General features: G+C 39.8%; 2 protein-coding genes across 5 annotated transcripts; one reads left to right on the top strand and one right to left on the bottom strand.

Annotated features, from left to right (window-relative positions):
• Nucleotides 1-147: 147 nt before the first annotated feature.
• emc9 (ER membrane protein complex subunit 9) lies at nt 148-4,939 on the top strand. 2 transcript variants are annotated; one of them, XM_078280255.1, is made up of 6 exons: nt 148-247; nt 1,127-1,330; nt 2,766-2,842; nt 3,001-3,070; nt 3,693-3,787; nt 4,200-4,939. In XM_078280255.1, the coding sequence occupies exons 2-6, from the start codon at nt 1,136-1,138 to the stop codon at nt 4,378-4,380; spliced, it is 618 nt and encodes a 205-aa protein (XP_078136381.1). In that variant the 5' UTR covers nt 148-247; nt 1,127-1,135; the 3' UTR covers nt 4,381-4,939. The 2 variants fall into 2 exon arrangements, with proteins under 2 accessions (XP_078136381.1, XP_078136380.1); XM_078280254.1 differs by lacking the exon at nt 148-247 and adding an exon at nt 681-872.
• Nucleotides 4,475-24,616, bottom strand: irf9 (interferon regulatory factor 9). Of its 3 annotated transcripts, none has more exons than XM_078280248.1 (10): nt 24,532-24,616; nt 24,066-24,161; nt 22,977-23,099; nt 22,699-22,879; nt 17,218-17,351; nt 15,909-15,993; nt 14,273-14,332; nt 11,714-12,100; nt 10,287-10,408; nt 4,475-8,456 (listed from the first exon to the last, which is right to left on the bottom strand). In XM_078280248.1, exons 2-10 carry the CDS (start codon nt 24,120-24,122, stop codon nt 8,310-8,312), a joined length of 1,296 nt encoding a protein of 431 aa, XP_078136374.1. In that variant the 5' UTR covers nt 24,123-24,161; nt 24,532-24,616; the 3' UTR covers nt 4,475-8,309. The 3 variants fall into 3 exon arrangements, with proteins under 3 accessions (XP_078136374.1, XP_078136375.1, XP_078136376.1); XM_078280249.1 differs by having other exon boundaries at nt 10,293-10,408; XM_078280250.1 differs by lacking the exon at nt 24,066-24,161 and having other exon boundaries at nt 24,532-24,610.
• Between the last annotated feature and the right edge of the window lie 235 nt (nt 24,617-24,851).

Here is a 24,851-nt window from a genome sequence, read left to right as displayed (position 1 = left end):
TCTGTCTGTCTGTGTCTTCGTCTTCTGTGTCTGTGTGTGGTAACGGTGAGATGACAAACCGGATATGAGACACTAATCTAGTCAAGCAGTAAGGTCAATTCCCCTGCACTCAGTCGACAAGCGTTACTTTACTGTTGAAGACGTTTTTAACAGGATGACATATTATTTGAGATTTAAATCCTGGGTAATAATTATGTTTTTTCCCCAGTCTAAATCGACATGCTGATTCGTCCAGAAAAATACAAAGGCATGTATACGAATTGTGTTTTCTAATAAAACCCAATGCAAAATAATGTGAGATACATCTATGTATACAAACTGTAAATGTAACATAATGCAGCGACGGTTTAAATAACATTAAAACTAATTAAAAATAAAGAGATGTGACCATGTGGTTCAGTGTCTTCCAAAACAGTGGCTGTTTGTTGTGCTATTCTATTAGAGTTTGTTTCTTAGTTATGCATGAAAGCATCTTTTAATGGCATTTTCACATCAATTGAGAGATGTCTGAAGTTTGCAATATAATTTGTTCTTGATTTATGAACATATTTCCTATTTTTATCCCAAGCGACATCCACTCTACTAGAGGGCGCACTGCTGTAAAACATAAGCATTACAAAGCTGAATAAGATGATTGGCACCTTGATCGACGTCTCGGCCAATCAGAAAATAACATTTGACTCTTCTGGGCGGGACCGGAAGCAGCCGTTCAGAAGCTTTTTTGTTTAGTAGTCAGCTAGCTACTGCAGCTCTTTTAAATCCTTAGAAAAACGGTTATACAACCTAAATGAATCGTCATATTTAGAAAATCGGAAAGCACGTATTTGTTTGTTGAGGCTACTCTTACTACGGTATATCCTATATCTCTCTAGGTAAGTCTTAATTCAGCTCTGATTGGTTAGCAGCCAGCTAGTTGCTTTAATGAGCTAACGGCTAACGTTACACATCCACTTAAAAAAAACACTATCTCGGGGGGCGTTTTCCCTGATTTTAAGTTAAGATGTTGACTGCTGGCTCTTATGTTCGTGAAATCATTGTTGTCGTTCACATGGGATGCGTTAGTACATTTAGCTTCTGGTTGGGGGTCTTCTGAAGCAATTTTTCAGTTATTTCTGTGTCCTCCCAGTAAGTCGTCATGGGCGAGGTGGAGCTGTCCTGTCGGGCTTATGTGAAGATGTATCTGCACGCCTGTCTGTTTCCGCGGTGCAGCATCAACGGGCTGCTGTTGTCGTCCAGCCCGGCAGGCGGCCCTGTCTGTGTGACAGACTGTGTCCCGCTGCTTCACTCCCACCTGTCCCTGGCTCCCATCACTCAGCTGGCCCTCACACAGGTAGGACCAGCGGTGGAAGAAGTATTCAGGTCCTTCACTTAAGTAAAAGTACTAATACTACACTGTAAAAATACTCTGTTACGAGTAAAAGTCCTGCATTGAAAATGTTACTTAAAGTGCTCATATTATGCTTTTTGGCTTTTTCCCTTTTACTTTATTGTGTTATATATCTTTTTTGTGCATGTTATAGGTTTACAAAGTGAAAAAGCCCAAAGTCCCCCCCCAAAGGGACTTACCATCTCCAACAGAAAACACTGTTCACAAACTGCTCCAAACAGCTCTATTGTAGTCCAGCCTTTACTTCAGAGACAAACGTGGTCACTTTGGAACACACGTTATAATGCTCGCCTAGCTGCTAGCATGGCACACCCTCATACTCTGCTTCTGACTGGCTAGTAGTCCTTACCTAGCTACTGTCAGGACACTCCCTCATACTCTGCTTCTTACTGGCTAGTAGTCCTTACCTAGGTACTGTCAGGGCATGCCCTAATACTCTGCTTCTGACTGGCTAGTAGTCCTTACCTAGGTACTGTCAGGGCATGCCCTAATACTCTGCTTCTGACTGGCTAGTAGTCCTTACCTAGGTACTGTCAGGGCACGCTCTCATACTCTGCTTCTGACTGGCTAGTAGTCCTTACCTAGCTACTGTCAGGGCACGCTCTCATACTCTGCTTCTGACTGGCTAGTAGTCCTTACCTAGCTACTGTCAGGGCACGCTCTCATACTCTGCTTCTGACTGGCTAGTAGTCCTTACCTAGCTACTGAGCCTGTGTGATTCCCAACAAAGATGGAACAGAAGCGCGACGCCTCACTCTGTAGCTAAAACAGAGAGCTCAACACACAGGGTGAAAAGAGGAGCTGCAGCAATGTGCAGTACAACAAAAAATATGTTTTTTGAAAATTAAATTAAAACACCTCTAAATACAATTATGAACCTGAAAATGAGCATAATATGAGCACTTTAAGTAAACGTATGTCATTAACAACAGGAAAATGTACTTCAAGTATTAAAAGTAAAAGTACTCAATGCAGAAAAATCCTCACATTTTAGAAACTAGAAACGATCCAAACAGTTCTGTGTTTAATCTGCTAATCATTTCAGCTGGACTTGTAAATTGTTGGTGCTAAAAATCTTAATTTGTAAAGTAGCTAGTAACTAAAAGGTGCCAGATTAATGTAGTGGAGTAAAAAGTACAATATTTCTCTCTGAAATGTAGCGGAGTAGAAGTAGAAAGTGTCATGAAAAGAAAAGACGCAAGTACAAGTACCTCAAATTTGTACTCAAGTACAGTACATGAGTACATGTACTTAGTTACATAACACCACTAGGTAGGACACCTGCTGAGATTAAGTGGTGGATGAAATCTTTGCTCACACTGGAAGAGATTCCAGTTTTTTTTTTTTTTTAAATGACGATGATGTTCTCTTGTTTCAGGTGGATGTGTGGTGTTCACAGACTCAGCAGAGGATTGTGGGATACTATCAGGCCAACGCCTGCGTATCAGATAGCAAGTGGGTTTACTGCTGATTTCATCATTTCAGCCATACCAGACCTTTTTATGAGATGTTAAGCCGTTTCCTAGTCTGTTGGTAAATTCAGTATTTAATTAAAATGTAAACCTTTCTAACTTTTTGTTGATCTATTTCCTTTTTTTTGTTGAACTCGACAGCCCGACTCCGTGCGCCCTGAAGATAGCCGATAAGATTTCTGAGCAGTTTGACAACGCAGTTTTGTTAATGGTAAGAATTTGAACACCTTTCCTTTACCTGTTGGCTTATAGAGGTGAGAAATAAGATTGTGGTGAAACAATATGGTGATCAGTCAGTTTAGTGTAAGATGCTCTCATTTCTCTGTTATATGTCAGAACTGAATATGTTTTTCTTGGTATGAAGTTTTAGGAAATCTCGTTTGACATTTAGTCACTTTTTGATATTTTATGAATGAAAATCACCTGACTGTCTTATAGGCTATATTAGCCCTCCTACACAATCTGGACTCTGGTCATAACAGCTACATCTTATAACTTATTCCCTGTTATATATTGTTCTGTTAATATTTAAGAATAAGCTATTGCATTGTTCACTTTTGCACTACCACCATTGCACACACTCTACCATAGCACCTTCATCATGGTCATTTCATCACATGGTCAGTCCATACCAGACCATTGTAAACACTTCACAAAATGTTAACTCTTTACATTTCTGTGAGTGATTTTTATGTATGTGAGATATATGTGTGTATGTGTTTGTTGTGTTATGGTTGTCTAAGCTACTGGATGCCTAAAATTTCCTTCCGGGTGAATAAAGTATCGATCGATCGATCATATTGAATGTGTGTTTTCTCTGTTTTGCTGCGCAGCTTGATGGCAGTAAGATGTCTTCAGACTATCGGGTTCCTCCCATCGTGATGTACGAGCGCAAAGATTCAAAATGGCTGCTCAAAGACAAACACACGTAAGTGACAGTCGGAAGGGAAGAGGGGCTTTTTCTTTCTTCGTGAGTTGAACCTCTAAGCCTTAAACAGACTTCCTAAACCCAGTTTTACAAAAACTGTAATTTTTCACGGGAGTTGCTGGTCTGCTGCTGCTCAACTTTTTTGCTAGTCTAACCCTTTTTAAAACGCCAAAGTCACACAACGACACAAACTAACCGATGGAGGCAGCGGCAGAGCAGCAACTCCCGTGTCCTGCGAGGTAAAATGACTGTTTAGGAGTCTGGTGGCTTTGAAGAGAGCAGAGATAACGGCTTCAGTTCCCCGTCGTAAAGGGCTGTCTGACAGCAAGGTGAAGCGGTTGAAATATTCTAAATATAGCGTCTACTTAAAGAGATTTTTTTTTTGACGTTTTGTCCTTTTTTATTTGTTTAGGATAATGCTGCGACAGTGGGAGGAGACTCGGGCGATAGCCGGTCAGATGCTGGAGTTGGGCGATCATGCGCTATTGGTGGATTTTGACAGCCACTTGGACGACATAACAAAGGACTGGACCAATCAGAAACTGAACACCAAGATAGCCGAGCTCACCTCGCCGGCCAACGGGAACATCTAGATGTAGACTAAGTAGCATCAGTTTGTACCAGAGCCCATATTTATTTATGTTCTCACCCATCGACATGTGATTTTTAATAACCCGATACAAACCACACAGTTTAGGTTTATTTTTAATGCCTTTTTCGCAACTGAATAGGGACATGACATAGAACATGCATAAATAACAATATATTTACAGCTTGGTAGATCTCCCCCCCCCCAGAGTGTGCCTTGTGGTCCAGCCCAACACCATTCTGAAGGACAAATTCACCCTAAAACTTTTAATTTGTACCATGTACCTGTGGTCCTGTTTTTGTCTTTTGCTTTTTTTTATTGTGAAATCCTGTGTACATTATAAGCTCCAGGGGCTGGACAAAATAAGAGAAACACCTTTCACCTTTACAATACAAAAGTCCTGCTGTAAAAACAATTTTGTTGAAGCTCAAAATGTTGTTTTTTCCGCAGCTGTATCTTTGACTTCGGGAGTTGAATGCATGATATGCTAAGTGCTTAAAATCAAAACGCTGTAGTTTGGTCGTCTTGTCCCCTTTTCAGTGTCATGCTAGCAACAAGAAAAGCTTTTAAAGCAAAAGTAATTATTATAGCATTTTTAAATCAGAAACATTTAACCGTTTATAACACACTACAATGCAGTTGTAAGCAGGTATAAGGACATTTTTAAGTGTTTATTAATGCATTTGTCAACAACTGTAACTCCTCCAGTGGGCCCCAGGAGCGGGACCGTGGAATAGATAATAAATGACAATATAGTAAAACACAATATATGTAATAACATATGTCTTTGTAGGAAAAGTTATAATTGCTGACAAAACTGTACATTAATAAACACTTAAACATGTCCTTTATAGCTGCATACAACTACATTAAAGTGTGTTATAGACAGTTTATTAAATGCTTATATAGTGCTTACTAACAGCTTTACTGCCACACAGACACCTAGCGGGATATTTGCCTGACAACACGTCAGACCACCACCTTTTTTTAAAAAAAAAAGGTGGTGCCTCAACAACAACCAAATATTCTGAGCTTCAGCAGACTGTTTTTACTGCAAGACTTTAGTTTTGAAATGTCGGATGTTTTGTCCCTTTGTCCTTTTTAACTATCCATAACAACAGTAAAACATTTTAAATATCTAATGCCGTGTCAGAATATAGTGCAACTCTCATAACGCTAATCCCAAGTCTTAACTGGGTACACTCTTGTAAAATTTGATTTACTTTCTCACACATTAACAATAATAAAAATGCACCATTTGTCCCAGATGAATAACAGGAGTAAAGAATGTTGAGTTTTTCCTTCTGCTTCACACCTCAAACGTCATCAACAGTGTGAAACGTTTCTTATCTATGAAGGAGAAAGAAAAAAGAAAAAAGAAAAAAAAAAAACCCTTCTACCCACATTTTTAAATGTATCCATGTGTTTAACTTCAGAAGCCTAACTAACATGAAAAATAACTAGCCTTAGAGTTGAAATAGACTAAGAACAGGCGTTACATTAAAAAAATGAAAAATTGCAAGTTATATATTTTTTTCACTACTCTACTGAACTTTTTTTGTGGTTTTTTTTCCAGCTTCAACTTCCTTTTATGGCGTGTTTCCCTTTATTTGACTGTTAATTAATATCTGGCGTGTAAACGCTTGACAAGGAACAAGGTTTCTATAGAGCTGGAGTATGAACAGAATTGTTATCAGTTGCTAAGTTGCATCAGTGGTTCGTTTTTGTTTAATTTAAATAAAACCCCTAAAATTATCCAATAATTTTTCAAGAAAAAACCCCCCCAGCAAAGATTAGTTAATATTGGGAAGCCGACGTGTGTTTTTCTGCTTTCTTTTCCTGGTAATCTCCTCTTGAAACCCTGTCTCCTACAAAATGACGTTCCCATGCAAACTAAACTGCGTTTTCAATCTGGCTTTAAGGGAAATGGTTTTTCTCCGGGATTACGGTCGTAGTTTTAAAGTGCCCATATTATGCTCATTTTCAGGTTCATAATTGTATTTTAAGGTTGTACCAGAGTAGGTTTACATGGTTTAATTTTCAAAAAACACCATATTGTTGTTGTACTGCACAGCTCTCTCTCACTGCTGCAGATCCTCTTTTCACCTGGTCTCTGTTTTAGCTACAGAGTGAGACCTCTTTTCTTCTTCTTCTTCTGTACTATCTTTGATTGCACTCGCACATGCTCAGTAGCTCAGATGTAGATCATGTCAGCTAGCTAGCTCCATAGACAGTAAAAGAAAGGCTGTTTCTCCAACTTCAGTCAGTTACAAGGCAGGATTAGCTGGGAGACTTCTTCTAAATGAGGGTGCACATGGAAGTAGTTCTTTAGTAGATTATGGTAAACTTGTGTGTGTTGTAGCAGTGCTTTGCTATTGAGAACGAGATAGCATGCTAGCGTTAGCATGCTAACGCTACGAGCTAACGGTTGCGGTTAGCCAGCTCGTTTCGGCTTGTGACGTCACAAGCCGTGCTGATTTTGAACAGCTCAGCCAGAGACTGAAGGCAGGACACATTCAGAAACCGTATCTCACTCTAAACAGCATGGATGTTTTTTTTTCAAAGTTTGTATGCGTGTGGAAGCCCCAGAGACACAAAAGAACACCCCAAATCCCAGAAAAAGTGTTTTTTTTCATAATATGGGCACTTTAAACACCTCGTTAAAGTTGTGAATTGATACAAAAAAATACTTGGTTAGGTTGAGGAGAAGATCCTGGTTTGGGTTAAATAAGTACGTTTGTTACATAACAAAAAAAGAATAGGTACGCTTGGTAAATACTGTTTTTGGTTTCACACGGAACACAACACTGTCGATTTACGTTTGCAGGAGAAACGTATTTTCTCCCCACGTTACATTTGTTTTTGAAGTATTACAAAAATGTTTCTAATCAAAGTCCTGGAAGTCGAGTGGATGGATGGATGGATGGGTGGATGGGTTATAAAAACACAGACTTGTTTTTATAACCCATCCATCCATCCATCCACCTCGACCTCGAGGACTTTGTCATTCATTTTTGTAATACTTCAAAAACAAATGTAACCGGGGAGAAAATAAGTTTCTCCTGCGAACGTAAATCGACAATGCTGTTTCAATGTATGGGAACGTAATGTTTAAGGTCTCTTGACCCCTCGGAGGTAACTTGCGACCCTTTCTGAGGGTCCTGAACCACAGTTTGGGAACCACTGGCTTAGAGGAAAGGCAGCCGTGATCAGAGTTAACATCACATTTTCAACATTTTCCAGATAACCCCGAGGAAACGAGACGACTAGAACTGCAAATATGGATTATTGTCTGGATTAACTGTTCGGTCTATTGGAATGTAAAAAACTACTAAAGAACTATCTTCACTAAATAGTCGAAAACCTTGAGAAAGTTACTGTCATATGTGACAAAGAAAAAATGCAGAGGGTCACATTTGAGAAGCTGAAACCAGAGAGTATTAAAACAATTGACAGAAATCGTTTTTTAAAATGTTTTCCAGATTAATTCTGTCAATCGACTAATCGTTGCAGTGGTGAAGATGACTTCTCAGTGTTGGTTTAACATGTAGTGCTTCCAGTTCACCAGTTAATCTCTACGAGGACGCGAGGGGCCAAAGTCCATCCCAAAAATGTTCAATATCCATTTTCAGGGAAAAGAAAAATGAGTCCAGTATTGAAGTTTTCTATTTGAGTTTTGGTAAGTGCTATTAGATTTGTTATGTGCTATCTGTTAGGGCACGCATTAGATGCTTTTATTTTGGTGTCAGAAATCTATGCTTTTATTTTGGTATCAGAAATCCCTCCTGGAGGATTCAGACACATTTTAGAGGATAACCATGGTGAGCCCTCTGCTTTTATTTTGTGAGCTACTGGGTTGTATTTTATTTTGGAAGGAAAACTCCCCCTTCACGCTGGACAAAGTGCTCAGACGCTCCCACAAGTGATGGCCTCCTACGGTGAAGGCATGGCGATCAGGTTCAGAGTGATTTCTCCCTGTGGAGACTGACTGGCCAACGTGTAGAGGGAGCTGATGGAGTCGAAGACAGACTGGACGTTCTGGAAATTCTGGACCTGCTGTTCTGCCCACGGGAACGTGATCTGCAGCCAAGAGAAGAGCAGGTAACGGATTATTCTCCATCAGGATTAAATTGTGTTGAGGATTCTTACTTACAATTTTTGTTCTTTTTACATTAAAGTTTAGTTTCATGTCAAGTCAACTTTATTGTCAATTCTGCAATATGTGTCAGACATCCAGAGCAAGTGAATTCTCTCCGACCCACAGTACAATAAGGACACGTAATATAAAAGATAAGAAATATGTACAAATAAGATAAAGAAATAAGTAATATGTACAATACAGTTATACATTCTTTAGTTACTTTAATCCCACACGTGGTTCTCTGTCCCCTGAGTAATAATGTTTTAAATCCAAAACAATAGAGGTTCTGGGAACAATAACTAATTGAGAGGAAAACTTGATTCATTCAAATTATTTGTAAGCCAAATAAAAAAAAATAGATGATTATTATTTGTGAGGCAAGGTTTTGGATTTCAGCCAATTTATATTTGACGACAAACTTTTAGTTTGCAATGCAAATAATTTAAAGCTATAGTGTGTAGTTTCTGTCTCTCCCCCCCCCCCCCATGAGGAATTCTAAGTAATAACAAAAACACTGTCGGCGCGTCCACATGATACAAGCCTTCTGTGATCCACGCAGTTGCTAGTAGCCAAGGAGGACGTGGAGGATTAAAGAAACAAGAGGTTAGGGATGCACCGAATCCAGATTTTTGGGGTTCGGCCGAATCCACTGGTTAAGATTCTGCCGAATCCGAAACCGAATACCGAATCCTCCTCCCATCCTCAGTCCATTAACACAGTAAACACATTAATGAAGTAAACAACGTCCACAGCCCCTAAAATAGTTAAATGTAACAACTTAATGTTGAATTCACACGCTCTTTTCAAATCGTAGGAAAGCACATCGCTATCGCCAGATGAGTGACAATTTGTTTGGCAGATTTTCGCTAACCTGTGTATGATGAAGGCATGTTGGGTGGCTGAAATTAGAAAGCTAACGTGCAGCAGCCGGCCGTTTGGTCGCTCCGCTCCCACTGTAGGGAGACAGCCCGGGAAAGGCACTGTCTGGTTAACACCAGTTTTTATCTGTGACTGTCCTTCCTTTGCCGTACCTGAAGTTGCTGCATTTTGGCTGCTGTCTGTAGATTCCTTCATGCACAACTCGTATTCTTTCAGATGTTTCATACCAGATGTTAACAGCGGTGATGTTGTGTATTGTTTAGGGTCCTCGCCACCACGAGACAATACAGTGCAAATAAAACATGTAGCTGGACTTGAATGGCCTTCTTTTGACTGAAAGTACTGCCAAACAACACTTTTTCTGCTCACCAGTTCCATTTTCATTTTCTCACAGCTTGCTGCATTGAACGCTCCACCTACGTAAACACCTTCCCGTAATCAACGGCGGCGTCATTACGTCGACCAGCGTAGCGCACGTTGTGCAAGCGTAGGGTTCAGTTCGGTGGAAAAATATTCTGAGGTTCGACAGAAACCGAACCCCGTCAAAAAGCCCAATGTTCAGCCGAATCCTGGATTCGGTGGATCCCTAGACAAGGTAACTATCTTCACTCGAGTTTCTTCGCGGGAAAGTCACCAGACGCCACAATCTTGAACATAGTCATACTGAGAAATACAGAGAGAGCTGTGTGGAGCTGATTATTTTTGTATCAACTCATTTGGCAATGGCTTGAATGGAACGGATGTTACACACTAGAGCTTTAAAGTGAGTAAAAATGAACAATAGTTTTATAAGTAAAAATTGATCATTGAAATAGTTTTACTTACAAAACTTAGTACAAATTATTCATCAATAAACTGGTAGCGACAGTGTGGATTGTGTAAACACGTACAATCACCTGAACTATGATGAGTTTTCCAGCCGGGTCTTCAGTGTGACTCAGCTCTTCTCCGAAACACAGCGTGACGCCGCACTGAGGAGGCTCGCCGCCGTTTAGACGGAAGTGGTCCAGTTCTGAATATGAGAAAACAAAAATGAGTTTAATACATAATTCATTTGACTGTACTGAGATTAGACTGGATGTAGTTTATGGCCACATGTGTTTTCAAACAGTTTCACACAGATTGGACTCTGGATACAGACACGCTATTCTGGGTTGCAACTGAAAATGATTTAATTAATAACGTCTCGATTATTTTGTCTATGTGATGTTAGAAAGCGGTAAAACAATAGTCGCTGTGTGGCCGGGTTGGTTCAGCGGGTAGAGCAGACGCACATATACTGAGAGGCTTATGCCTCGACGCAGAGGTCCAGGGTTCGAGTCTTCCCCCTCTCTCTCCCCTTTCTCACCTAGCTGTCCAGTCGATTAAAGGCGGAAAAGCCCAAAAAATAATCTTTAAAACGTAAACAATAGTCGCTGTAATTTCCCAGAAACCAAAGTGGGGTCTTCAAATTCCTTGTTTTACATCACCAACAGTCCAAACCCTATATCTGACAAACACATTGAGATTCTTGTTTGAAAAATGACTGAAAATAAATGGCAATGGATTTTCTGTTCAACTAATGGATTAAATGAACTCTGAACTGTCGTTAAAAATATGTCATAAATGAAAAAGAAATGTTTTTATCTGTCTTTTCTTTAAAGACTAATTCAAACTGCAAACGTAATCACGATCAAGCCGTGTTCACAGACACCTAAGCAGTGGTGGATTGTAACTAAGTACATTTACTCAAGTACTGTACTTAAGTACACACATTGAGGTACGTGTACTTTACTGAGTCTTTTCTTTTCATGCCACTTTCTACTTCTACTCTGGTAAATTTCAGAGAGAAATATTGTACGTTTTACTCCACTACATTCATCCGACAGCTTTAGTTACTTTACTAATTAAGAGTTTTGCACAGAAAACACACGTAGTTTATAAAATACGATGTTTTGTTATAAATTAAACTACTAAACAATATAACGGCCGACAAGTCCAGCTGAAATAAATACAACAACTGTTTGGATCGTTTCCAGTTTCTAAAATGTGAGGATTTTTCTGCATTGAGTACTTTTACTTTTAATACTTGAGTTACATTTTACTGATGATACTTACATACTTTTACTTAAGTATTTAAGTAACAGTTTCAATGCAGGACTTTTACTGTAATAGAGTATTTTTGCAGTGTGGTATTAGTACTTTTACTGAAGTAAAGGATCTGAATACTTTGTCTACCAGTGGTCCTAACTCAACTTAATTATTATTAATCAAACTTAAGAATAAATCCCACACATCCACACGAGTTGGAGGTCGAGCCAAAAGAAATCAGACTCACGTTGCTTGAAGCAGTCTTTACTGAAGAGCATGACCGGCTCCGTGTTTCTCTCCATCTTGTGCAGCCCCTTGGTCGTATGCGGCCCCGTCCAGAAGACCCGCCCCTGGCAGAAACGTTTTCCGTAGACTCCCCGCGGCGTGGCGGTCAGCACCACCCCTTTCTCCATGAAGGGCAGCAGGGTGAACAGGGCCTGCAGCTCCGGGACGGCCGGCAGTGTGGAGGGTGGCTCCGGCAGCGGGATGCGTGGAAACCCGCCCTTCAGGGCGGCCGGCGTCGGGGGAACGGGAGAGGGAGGCGAGTACAATATCCTGACGTCATTGCTCTGGATTTGGCGGTTGAGAACCTCCTGTCCTAAATAATTAATCACCACGTTGAACGAGTCCTGGACTGGAGACACAGAAACGGAGACGGGCCGGATAAAAGCACGAGTAGCCGAGTTTAGTAAAAAAAAAAAAATACTTTCAAAAATACTTTATTTAGTAGTCAACCAGTCCAAAAAAAAACTAAACAAAAAACGGACTAAATGTTGTTTGAGCAAGTTAGGAAACTGTCCAACAGTTTGAGGGCTTTGCACTCTACAGGCGAATACCTTTTCAAATGTTCAGGTTTTGGGCTATTTTGCTTCCATAACATGTCTTCTTTCAGACTAGTGGGGGGAAAAATCATCCAAAATACACATTTAGGTGTTGAACTTCAGTTTGTCAATTTGTGCCTGGAGATTTCTCCTTAATTTGACCAAAAGTTAGCAAATCGATCATGCTTCATTTGCATATTTAACCCTTGTGTTGTCCTCCCGTCGACCATTAACTTGTTGTCCTTCTGGGTCAAAATTGAAAATTATCTTTTTAAAATGCTTTTTCCAACCCTTTTTCTACAGTATGCTTTTGACGCCGTTTTTTTTTAAATTCATGGTCATGAATATATATATATATATATATAATATATATATATATATATATATATATAATATATATATAAATATATATATATATGACATTATACCTAATTTTTGAGTTAAAATAATGAAGAAATTATGAATTATTTTGACTAATAGTTAAGATCAGAGGATGTTGATGGATAATCACTAGGGTTGGGTACTGAAACGCAGTGCCAATAGGTCACCGGTTCCGACATAAACGGTAGTAACGAGACCGAATAATTTCAGTGCCTGCATCGCTGCACGGGATGCTACCTTACCGTTAGCTAGTAGCTGGATTAAACACAGTGGTTAAAATGCTGACAGCTTACGTTAAGCGGTGTAAAGTGTGACTGTATTTCCCTGTAGAGGACTCCAACAGCGGGACGTAACGGTCTGACTACAGACGGTGCATTCACTTGAAACTCGCCAGACTTGTGGTGCATTTTAAGTTATTGTAAAATACCCTTTTCCCATCTGGTGCTTGTTTTTGTCGTTTACCAGCAATTTACTGGTGAAATGAGTCATTGTTAGAAGTTATTTTTATTACAATATTAATCAATCATTTCATTTTGACCATATGGCCTTAGCAATAAACAAGCCGATCTTTAATGTCGCCAACGGTCGTTTTGTGCTCCTTTTTTATATTTTATATTATATACATTATAAATATATTATATATATATTTCGGTTCAGGCACTGTTTAGGCACCGGCACCGTTTTAAAAGTATCGATTTAGCACCGGTATCGGAAAACCCAAACCATACCCAACCCTACTAATCACAGACTGGTTCATGTCAGGTGGTTCAAGTTTAGTCAGGAACTAAAATTCAATGGAAGTTATCATTAATTTTACCTGCGAACATTGTTGTATGGCTTCCATACAACGTACATGCATGCATCCAAGTTATGTTTGGGCAATTTGGGTTGAAAGAAACCCATATTTCCGATACAAAAAAATACAATGCATACAATACAAATTTGGGTTAGACATAAAAATGACAGAAACCTTGTAATACAAAAAATAATAGTTTTAATCAACTGGGGAAGTTTCATTAAAGATATGCGTTAGTTAAATTAGTTTACCCTATTCACCTGTAGTGTCCTCAAAATGTCTGAATTTCACAATCCATATCTTAAAAGGTATAGTTCTCTGACTCTGAGCCAGAAATCTCCTCTTCAGTAGCACTAACATTCCCACTTTCATTCTTATCTAACGTTATATTCTGAAGGTTTTCACAGAGAGGTTTGTTCAGATATCATTCAGAGCCTGATTTATACAACATTTTACAGCAAAAAACAGTTGTTTTTTTTACTACTGTTGACAGTGTTTTCTGATTTATGGAGTAAAAAGAGAAATCCTAAATCCCCTCTGTAAAAACCTTGAACTCTAATAGGTCAACAAAATGAAAACTTTGAACCTGGCTTTAGCCAATGTTTGTTCTGGAACTGATGCAAATTAGCAATATTTAGCAAGAAAATGCATCATTTTAGAAGTTTCATGGTGATATCTATTAGTTTAATTATTTTCCCTATTCACCTTTAGTGTCTCCCCCCCCCCTACCCGCCCCAAGAAAAATAAAAAATGCATTTGTACATAACAAGCTGTGCATGTTTAGTGTAATGTTTGTTCAGTTTATTACCTCCTGCCGGAGCAGGAACACTCTCCTCGAACCGCACGTCCAACCTGATCTCATTGACTACTGCAGAGAGAGAGAGAGAGAGGAAGAAATACAGTATAAACAGCTGGTTGTTTGGGAATAATGCCAAAGTTTGTTTTGTGGACGGCAGACACTATATCGTGCAACCATCAAACCAGATCACACAGAGATCAGGTTATGCAGGTAATTGAACAACATGTTTACTCATACCCTGCCTAAGCTGTATGAAAACAATATGGACAGCATCTGGGCATTCCAACTGGAGTGGTACAGTGGACGGCACTTTTATTACTTAGTCTCGCATTGCCTGACCTTCCTCCTCAGCTCTGTGGAGAAGGGTCTGGCTAGTTTAACCAATCACAATCGTCTTGGGCTGCGCTGACGGTACCTCTGCAAAATAGCCTCGGGAAGGAACTTGTTTTGGTGGAACGTGTACGTTCAAAAGTAGTTTTAGTCATGCAAGAGAAAACTCAGATTGGACAGATAGTCTAGCTAGCTGTCTGGATTTACCCTGCAGAGATCTGAGGAGCAGTTAACCATAGTCCTCACAAATCCACCAGAGGTTAGAACGCCAACACAAAGAAAGAGGAAGGGGACGGACATCTGGCTGAAAATGAGGGACACCCGGCGGAATTTCCAGTGTCACCGGAGCAATCCCCTAAATGAATCGTCGTCGATATAGACTACTTATTATTCTGAGTACGAGAATTAATTGTTACATATCCTGATCTCTTCTTCTTTATATCGCCGCTGTGCTATCACAACTGCACTTTCTCCGTCTGAAATTCTTTTCATAAGCCGTATTTGCGCGAGACTTGTATAACGTGGGGACCTCTAGTTATTTGTAATAATTGCGAAAGTCGTCTGTGATCTTAATCCCCTGCCATGTCTGTAATTTTTCAAGTCTAAATTCCACCACATATCGCCAAACATCGCCAATTGTGTAATATTAGCCCGGTGCAAATCGGCATCGCTGTGATTCAGGGTTGTACTGGCTGGGTCGGCAACTATAAATGAAAGTTTTGACATCATATGTGGGGGATAATGTCAGTAGATCTGAGTAAAATGCAGACTTTGCTTATCCCGTGCGAATGCGCCGCACGGAACGCAGACATGCGAAGGCTGTACGCATTGTGTGTTTTTGTGACGAAAAAAACCCTGTAGGCAAACATTTAAAATGTCGCTATAACTTTCCTTTCCCAAAGGTGTCAACGATTAAAACAAGCAGCTCCTCCTCGTAGGGAAGCAAGTTTATTGTTTCCATGAGGTGGTTTGCATCTAAAAATAGATGATCAACAACTTTTAAGCAGTTTGTGCAGACATTATTCTGCGATTAGACATGGTGCAGAATCCAGTGGAGTTAGATGGCTGGTTAGTTAACGCTCCAATCAAGTAAGAAGACATTACAGGTCAGGTAAAATTTTCCGTATCTACATCTAGATGAAATGCATAACAGGATGTAATTTAGACATTCATGTCTCCTGTACACAAATCACTTGAAGTCAGGCAGTTCAGCTCTAGACTAGGCGAACAGATCAGACTCTTAGGTTGTATTGATCGAGTCTGTTATCGACCAGACAATGTGTGACTGCCGTAGTATTAATGGAGTTAAACTCACCGTCTCTCTGTGTGGTGGCAGCGTGCTGAGCGGGTTCTTCTGTCTGGACGGGGATTTCACTCCACAGCACGATGTCTTCAACACACTGACAATCACAGAGTTTGCAGCTGAAGAGGCAGTTTTGTTTTTATATCTCACTGAGACATGGAAACAGCTGGTAGATGAAACCTTTAGCTCAGGCGACATGATTTAAAGTCAAGAAATCCAGGAGGTTCTTCGGTAACACATTACCTGAAGGTATCTACATAAGAGTGACGTGACACTGTCATGACACATGAACCCTAACTCTAACCCTAACTTGTTATGTCATAAATGTTGATGACTTGTTTATAATGTTTATGACAAGTTCATGACAGTGTCATATCACTCTTATGTAGCTCCCTTCAAGTAAAGTGTAACCGGTTCTTCTTCTTCATTTTTGGCCTCGCTTGCAAGAGTCAGTTAACATGATAGTTTGTCATTCAAGGGAAACTTTGGTATTTTTTAACCTGGACCCTATTTCCTCATATTTTTGTTTCTAATGGGGACAACTTTTTTTTTTTTTTTTTTTTTTTTTTTTTTTTTAAATTGATCCAGTATTGAGCAGGAGCACGAAAACGGGCTGCGAGGGCAATTACGAACCATCAATTTACGCCCACTGATCCGGTCTGTTTGTTATTGTGTCTAACCAAGTCTCTCTCACAGAGAAGTCTCCTTCTGAAATCTGAATATCGGGCAGCAACAGGTCCGACTCCTTATAACGCGAGCTCTTCATCTGTATAGAGCTTGACAGTGTGTTTCCGGAAGTACAAATCTCATTGATTTTCTAAGAGTTTAGATTATCAGCTATAATGTCTAAACCATCCAAAGTAGACCGACTACGAGCTCCGAGGTTGTGAAACGAAAGTTTCTGCTCCTGTAGAAGCCACAAGTCCGTTTGAAATCAACCTGGTTGTAAGAAAAACATGTTTTATTCGCAATCTTATGGACAAGTACTACACTACCCACAATCCTAAGCGTGACAGCGACGTCTCTGATCGGTGGAAATCGCTGTTACCATGGAAATGTTCAGCGCACCCTGCTAGAGCGAGCTTCTACTATTGGAGTCTGTGATCGTTTCACACAGTCTTGTACCTTTTGCCTTTTTTTAAATGTTATTTCAGATAACACTAAGTTACACTTTCTGTACTCCCACTCTCCACGTTAACCTCCGGCAACTTCTCGTGAGATTTCAGAACGAGATTTCTCCTCTCCTCCTCCTTGTCCTTAGGGTCCTTTCCATTATGATGTCAGATAAAATGGAAATACTCAAAGTAAAGTCCAAACTCACCAGCTGTGAGGTGGCCTCCTCCGTCTTTATCTGCTTGACCTGACTGTCGTCGCTGCTCTCAGAGTCGGTGCTCCTCCTCCTTTTCGGCCTCTTGGTGGCTTTTACTCTGCATTTCTTTTCAGGAACCACCACACCTGAACAGACAGGGAGCAGTCTCTAAAAATACTAAACGTAATAATCAATAAAACACTTCATAACCAAACCCTGTGACATTAGATTACACATGATTGTACAAAGACATTACAGTGCTAAGAAAAAGGACGCGACAATCTTGGATTTCTTTGCATTTTTTTCATAATGTAGTCCTAAAATGTAGTCTCATATTCTTCAAATGTACTGCACTTCTCTTCCACCTTTTATAACCCTTTCTCTAGCATCTTGTTTCATCGGAAGTACTGTAAGCACGTGTGAATACGGGCAGCTTGTGAAGAGATGAGTAAGTCAGTAAGCAATATTTTAGTTTTGTACAGAACAATGTACAACTTAAGCTTGATAGAGTTCTGTGTTGAATCTACACTGTAGGAACTGTATGTGTACAACTAGATAAGGACTATACAACGCCGCCTGACATCACCTCCCCAGAAATGTGACCACGCGTAGCGGCGACGCAGACCGCAACAACTGTGATTGGTCCGCTAGTGACTAAGTATTTAGATTCTTTACTAAAGTAAAAGTACTATCACCACACTGTAAAGATACTCTGTTACACGTAAAAGTCCTGCATTAAAAATATTACTAGTAAAAGTATGTAAGTATCATCAGGAAAATGTATTCAAAGTATTAATAGTAAAAGTACTCAATGCAGAAACTGGAAACGATCCAAACGGTTCCGTCAGGGGCGGCCTCTAGTTCACCCAGTAAGAGCCCTTTGCAGCGGCGCGGGTTTGAATCCGACCTGCGGCCCTTTGCTGCGTGTCATCCCCCATCTCTCTCCCCCTTTCCTGTCTATCCATATATCCATATATATTAGAAAGGTAGACTACAGGTCTGCAGACATTTTAGGTGTTTAGTTGATGTTTTATTATGACTTCAAATGAGCAAAAAAAGCTAAATCTAAGTACTCGAAACTCAAGGAACCACCTGGTGAAGACGTCCAAATCCCCCTGGCTTTACGCATGAAACTGTACATGGGTTGTATTGATAAGCGGAAGAAAAACAAAACGGTAGTGTGGATGTGATTCAGTGTGAAAAACATGATGTGTTTTCTTTCAGTACAATAATAGATGGGGAGTGACCGGGAGGAAGGAACATTGCAGCAGAAGCCAGAGAGTTTTCTAAAGTCCCGTTGTGTAACATTTTAATCAGTGTTTTGTGCTGATGTGAGGGTGTGAGTCTGCATGCTGTGTGGGGAAAACGCTAAGAATAAAACTGTTAATCACCGACTGCAAATATCTATATCAAATATCAACTCTTTTCCCTCTGAAGATGCAGGTGCATATTTCTGCTTGATTATGGAAGAAATCATAATCCCAATTATTTCGGTCAATATTGTTTAGCGTGACTACTCGTTGACTTTTGGAAAGATGTTGCATTTACTGAACTTAAAAAAACAGCGAAATGTGGCCGGGTTGGGTCAGTGGGTAGAGAAGTCGCACATGTACTGAGAGGCTTATGCCTCGACGCAGAGGTCCAGGGTTCGAGTCCGGTTTTTTTTCCTGTCTTCCCCCCTCTCTCTCTCTCTCTCTCTCCCCTTTCTCACCTAGCTGTCCAGTCAAATCAAAGGCGGAAAAGCCCAAAAAATAATCTTTAAAAAAAAAAAAAAAGAAACTGACAAAATGTAAATGTAATAGTGCAAAATAATAGTTTCTCGATTTCATTGTTTTTGTGATCGAGACAAAATCAATTACTTGCACAGCCCTACTTATATTAGAAATATATTTTTTTCTCCAATAAATAGCAATTAGAAAGACTTTCATGTACTTCTACCTGCTGTGTAGCTGAAGTTATTAAACCTCTTATTTCTAAATGACTAAAAACAATTTTGAATTATTGTTGATCTAAAATAAAAAAAAATACATAACTTCTGTAGTGGTGGAGGAAGTACATCCTTAAGTAAAAGTACTAATGAAGTTTTCAACTTCTTCCTACCCCTTTTTGAACATAAACAATATTTTTTGCGTTGCTTTATTTGTTGCTGAGGATCCTGTTAGCTTTTCATTTCATTGCTTTCAAGTTTTACTTTGTGTTTGTATATTTTTTTTTTTAACATGTTCAATAAATTGACTAAATAAAATAATGATACCACACTATAAAAAAAACTGTTTCAAGTGGAATTCCTGCATTCTAGAACGTTCCTCCACCATGAGGGCTCACTGAGCCCTTTGTACAGACAATCATTTGTTTTACAAGTAGGAGCGGTCAAACTTAATATCAGGGCTGTTGGAATACATGTTTTATTTGAAGCCTCCCTGTTGCTGCTGATAGTCTTATCAGAACAGTTTCGCCTCTCTGTCCACTGAGCATAACACGATATAAAATTCAAAAATGACAATCGCAGCGATTAAACTGGTTCCAAATTCCAACTTCTTCAAATCTGACCCGTTGTCAAAGTTTTTAAATATTAGAAAATATGGGATGTCGAAATAAGCACCGAAAATGTAAAAAAAAAAAACAGGACAAAAAGTTGGGAAAAAACGCGTCAAAAACTGAAAAAGTGACAAAACGTTGGAAAAAGGCGACAAAACGTCAGATAAAGCGATATCAATTTTGAAAAAAGGGACCCAAACGTTGAAAAAAAAAAAACTTCTTGAAAAAAGCGGCTAAAACCTTGAGATAGGGACAACAAAAGTGTTTGTTTTCATGGTTGACAGGAAGACAACACAAGGGTTGAAGTAGTAAGATGTTGACTTACTGATTGTTGAATGTATAACCGGGCATCAGCAGGATCAAACTCTTAATATCAAAGAGGTTATAATAATATAATTATTATAATAAGCACAAGAATTTCAAGCCAGAGAACGGAGTTTGCTTTCCGGGGGAAACTAAAGCCTTTCACAAAACGCTCCTATTTTGCGGACTAAATTTAACCGTAACCTCCGCCGAAACGAGCGGCAGCTCGCGGTGCTCTGTACCCGGCTCAAAGTCACTCATTTTCGGCTAAACACATCTACTAACTGCCGCTGATACGACCAAGCTGTGAGGGAGGTCCGTAGCTGGCGAATCAAGTACTATTGCTTTCATACTACGGTTTCAGCCGTAATAAAAAAAATCTCACACATACAGTTTTAGCATATTATAAATAGCACGTTCCAGTGGAGTTAGGACACAGCCTCTGACTTTGACCTGTGGTTGTGTCTTTATACAGAGTGAAGGTCTGCTGCGGCCACATGCACATTTGGACATTGCTGGGAAGAACAGAAGGTAAGCCAGATGTTTTTATTTTCTTATTTTTACATTTATTTGAACTACAGGCCTATGTCACACTTCATGCTTCCGGAACGCGGAGTAGGGAATCAGAACTTTCGGGCAACAGTCCCTTTCTCCATAAGGATTTAGATCATCAGCCATAATGTCTAAACCATCCGAGGTAGCCTGACCACGAGCTACGTGGTTGTGAAACAAAGGTTTCTGCTCTTGTAGAAGCTAGAAGTCTGCATGAAATCAACCTTGTTTTAAGAAAAACACGTTTTATCCGCGATCTTCTGGAGAAAAACTACCCTACCCACAATCCTAAGCGTAACAGCAACGTCTCTGATTGGTCCAACTCGAAACGTTTACCGTACCCACGAAACCGCGAACGGCTAGAGCGAGCTTCTACCATTGAAGTCTATGATAGTTTCTGTACACGGTCTTGTACCTTTTGCCTTTTTTTGCTGTTTTTTACTTTGAGAGTGTTCATTTACAATCCCGACCACATCGTCGAAGGTGACTTCAGGCAGGTTGCGGAGAGACGTCCAGCAGTATCTATCGGGCTCCGCCATTGTAAAAAGCTAACCGGAAGAGCCATATCCCCACTCAGAGACGTTCTTCCGGTCTTCAATTATTGCGTGAAATAGGCCTATAGATCAAACTATCTATAAAACCTTAGAAAGCATTAAAAAAAAACGCACTCTCAGAGCTTCAAAACACTTGACTTGTTCGAGCAAAACCAAAAATATTTAATTTATGATGACATAAAATGGAGAAAATCCTCACACTGAAAAAACTAAGAACAGGTGTTTGATGTCTTTGCTTGATAAATGAAATAAATGATTATCAAAATAGTTATAGTCCTAAGAGTTTCATGCCTGTGTCGACTTATTGTACTTCTTGTACAACACTGTTCCAGAGTTTGGAAGTCCCAGATGTATGACCTATCTGTTGGCGCTTGAACGCAACATGATATTTTATGTCTGGTTTAAAAACAGCTCGGCTTGACCTTTGCTTTGAGAAGTAACGTAGCTTCATTAGTCCTGTGTTTTTACAGCAGAAAAGTTGCTGCATATTCTCATAATTTGCACATTTTGTTGATAACGCAACAAACATTTGATTTTTTTTTTTTTCCATTAATGCATGGGTTATTTTCTTGATTAATTAGTTGTTTGACCTATAAAATGTCAGAAAATGGTTTAAAAAAGAAAAAAAGTTGAAAGTTTTTTTTTCAAAGCCCAAGATGACGTCCTCAAATGTCTCGTTTTGTTCACAACTCAAAGATATTCAGTTTACTGTCACAGAAGAGAGAAGAAACTAGAACAATATATTACATATAACAAGCTGCCATCAGAGAATTTTGTACTTTTTTTCATCTCAAACTAACACATTAAATTGATTATCAAAATAGTTGGCGATTCATTTAATAGGTGACCACTAATCGATGAATTGATTCATCTTTGCAGCTCTTAACGTTTAATTCAGATTTTTTGCTCAGATCCGATTTTTTTGTTTGTCTGTTCACATTACCTTTCAAAATGTGGCCTGTATCAGATTCCACTGTGAACTGTTTGTGGTTTCCAACTGACCCGCATGCACAAAAGAACAAGAACAATGACATCAGACGCAGCACGCTGTTGCACTAAAGTCAGGGAGGTTATGGAGGAAGGAAGCATTTTCTTTTTGCTATTTTTTCAAAAACGGAGTGGTTACGGTATGATCCTTCTAATTTTGATTGAATTGAAGCATCTCCCCATACACTAATGAGGTCTAACACCTCACTCGACCTCCATTGACCTGCTCCATCACTCTTCTCCATTTTGTAGGCCTAGTCAAGTTTTTAATGTTACTGTCTGTGTCTAGGGCTGACTCCCGCCGGGGCATAATTGTGACAAATGTCGATGTAGATTGACTTAAAAGTCGCCTCAAATCCGCCTTGGTTGTTCACACTATGGCCGCATTAAAAAGAATCAGACCTGGGTCTGATTCAGGACCACATATGGAAGTGGTCTAAATCTGATTTGAAAAAATCAGATCTGGGCCAGATTTGAGTGTTCACACTACTTCTGAAGAAGTCTGACCTGGTCACTCATCACCTCCCTCATAAATTACGCCTATGTGTGGGAGTCTCACCCTGCTCGTTGATGGGGACCAGGCGGTAGACCTTGTACGGCTCGGAGATGTCCAGCTGGGCTCGCTCCATCTCCTCGCTGAACTCCGGACTCTTGTTCAGAGCGCAGCGCAGCCGTGTCTTCCAGGACGCCGGGTTGTCCTGACCCCCGTCTGTCAGCTTGCCTTTGAACTCCGCCCACGCCTGCCGAGGACAGAGAACGTTGCAATGGTCAAACCTACGCTTTTTCAGAGACTCTGAGGGATTTGGGAATTAACGTGAGCTAGAAATGCATCGTGACCTTGAAGATGGCGGCGTCCTCGTCCTTCCGGAAGTCCTGTTTCCCGGCGTGTTTCCAAGGGATGCGGAACATTGTTTTGGCCTCGTCGTCCCAGACCAGCCCCGGGTACTTCCCACTGCTGACCTGCAACAGCCAAACAACACGGAACAAGTTCAATTTCCTCACTAAAGTTTCTCTCAACTACAAGTTAGATTTATATGTGATGGGTTATTATAAAACTGTCCTAAACAAACATGTATAAGGCAGTAAAGGGGCTAATCCATTATTATTAATAAGTATCTCTGGTGTGCTCTTAACACCTTAACTGTCTTTTTCGACACTTTGTTGCTTTTCCACCAATGTTTTTTTTTTTTCAAACTTTTTTCTGCACCTTTTGACGAAAAAAAAAAAAAATCAAATGCTATGAAATTGAAGAAAACTTGTGAAAAGCGTTGTAGGGAGGCATCCACGTTATTTCTTTTGAAAATTTGGTTGAATGAAACACAAATTTCTGATATTTAGAAACTTTTTGAAAATGGGTCAAATTTGAGCCGAGGACAACAGGAGGGTGTAGAAAAAAAAGACTTGTCGGCTTGTTAAATGTGATTATGTTTCTAGTTTCTTCTCTCCTCTGTGACAGTAAACTGAATATCTTTGAGTTGTGGACAAAACAAGACATTTGAGGACGTCATCTTGGGCTTTGGGAAACACTGATCCACATTTTTCACCATTTTCTGAGATTTTATAGACCAAACAACTAATCGATTAATCGGGAAAACAATTGGCAGATTAACTGAGAATTAAGATGATTGTTAGTTAGCAGCCCTACATACATTTTACTGGTTATACTTGCATACTTTTACTGAAGTATGGAGTATTTAAAGTGCAGTATTAGTACTAAAGCTCTGGATATTTCCTCCACTGAACAGTCATGTGTTATTTAGATTTTACTAGAGGCCATTCTGTCTCTATTTCCCTTTCCTTCTCCCCCCTCCCTTTCGATCTTCCTCAACCCTTCCCTCACTCTGACGCGCGCGCGCGCGCGCGCACACACACACACACACACACACACACACACACACACACACACACACACACACACACACACACCTGTTCGACGATCCAGGAGCGCAGTCTGCGAGTGGAGCGCATTTTCCCGGCTACCATGACTCTGAAGACTAAAATCACACAAAAGAGACGGACAGACTGACACAAACAAAAAACAAACCACCATCAGATGCATGCCCCAACATGTCCCGCCCCCTGACCTCCCTTTTTAAAATAACACTTTAAATAATAATATAATAAGTATTTAAAACAATACTAATAAAAACATTACATTTAAACGGTTAAACGTCGACTTTGTTTAATGCAGATGTCGGTTTAAGGCTCGTGTGTGCAGTCATTGCTTAAAGCCGAGACAGTAAACAAACTCCAGTCCTAAAACAGCACATTTTTTGAATGTAGTCTGGTTTGGGAACACAAAATAACTGCTTTCACCTGGTGATATATATAAGTATATTACATATAGACGCTAAGGTGTTAAATTCAGGAAGTAGATTTGAGTTTCGTTTACCTCAGTTGCGTTTCCTCCGCCGTGCCTCCGGACTGTGAGTGTCTGCGGTCCGGGCTACCTCTGCTAGCTCCAGCAGAGACGCTCCTTTTCCCAGAAATCACGTGACTTTAAAGAAAGGGTCTCCGTGTTTGGCAGCCAGGGGGCAACAACGGACATTAAAGATATGTTATGTAAATGTTTTTATTGCTGCATTTTAGTAAACTCTAATCATTCCGTTGGTATATGTTTTATAGAAAATCACATTAGAACTGCTAATCAAGGTTACAGTGCTTAATATACAATACATCATCAATCATGAGTTGATTTAGATTTTTGTATTA

This window comes from Sander vitreus, chromosome 22 (assembly GCF_031162955.1).
Source record: "Sander vitreus isolate 19-12246 chromosome 22, sanVit1, whole genome shotgun sequence".
NCBI classification, from domain to species: Eukaryota; Metazoa; Chordata; class Actinopteri; order Perciformes; family Percidae; genus Sander; species Sander vitreus.
The sequence above is the reverse complement of the archived record's forward strand: the minus strand, read 5'-3'. Positions and strand labels throughout refer to the sequence as shown.

What these genes read in the sequence shown, in the direction of transcription:
- emc9 (XM_078280255.1), top strand. Translation starts at nt 1,136, where the DNA reads ATGGGCGAGGTGGAGCTGTCCTGTCGGGCTTATGTGAAGATGTATCTG. An exon ending in ACAACGCAGTTTTGTTAATG is followed by an intron (nt 3,071 to 3,692) that starts GTAAGAATTTGA and finishes TTTGCTGCGCAG; the next exon opens with CTTGATGGCAGTAAGATGTC. An exon ending in CTGCTCAAAGACAAACACAC is followed by an intron (nt 3,788 to 4,199) that starts GTAAGTGACAGT and finishes TTATTTGTTTAG; the next exon opens with GATAATGCTGCGACAGTGGG.
- irf9 (XM_078280248.1), bottom strand. Translation starts at nt 24,122, where the DNA reads ATGGTAGCCGGGAAAATGCGCTCCACTCGCAGACTGCGCTCCTGGATC. An exon ending in GCTCCTGGATCGTCGAACAG is followed by an intron (nt 23,100 to 24,065) that starts GTGTGTGTGTGT and finishes TGGCTGTTGCAG; the next exon opens with GTCAGCAGTGGGAAGTACCC. An exon ending in AGGACGCCGCCATCTTCAAG is followed by an intron (nt 22,880 to 22,976) that starts GTCACGATGCAT and finishes TGTCCTCGGCAG; the next exon opens with GCGTGGGCGGAGTTCAAAGG.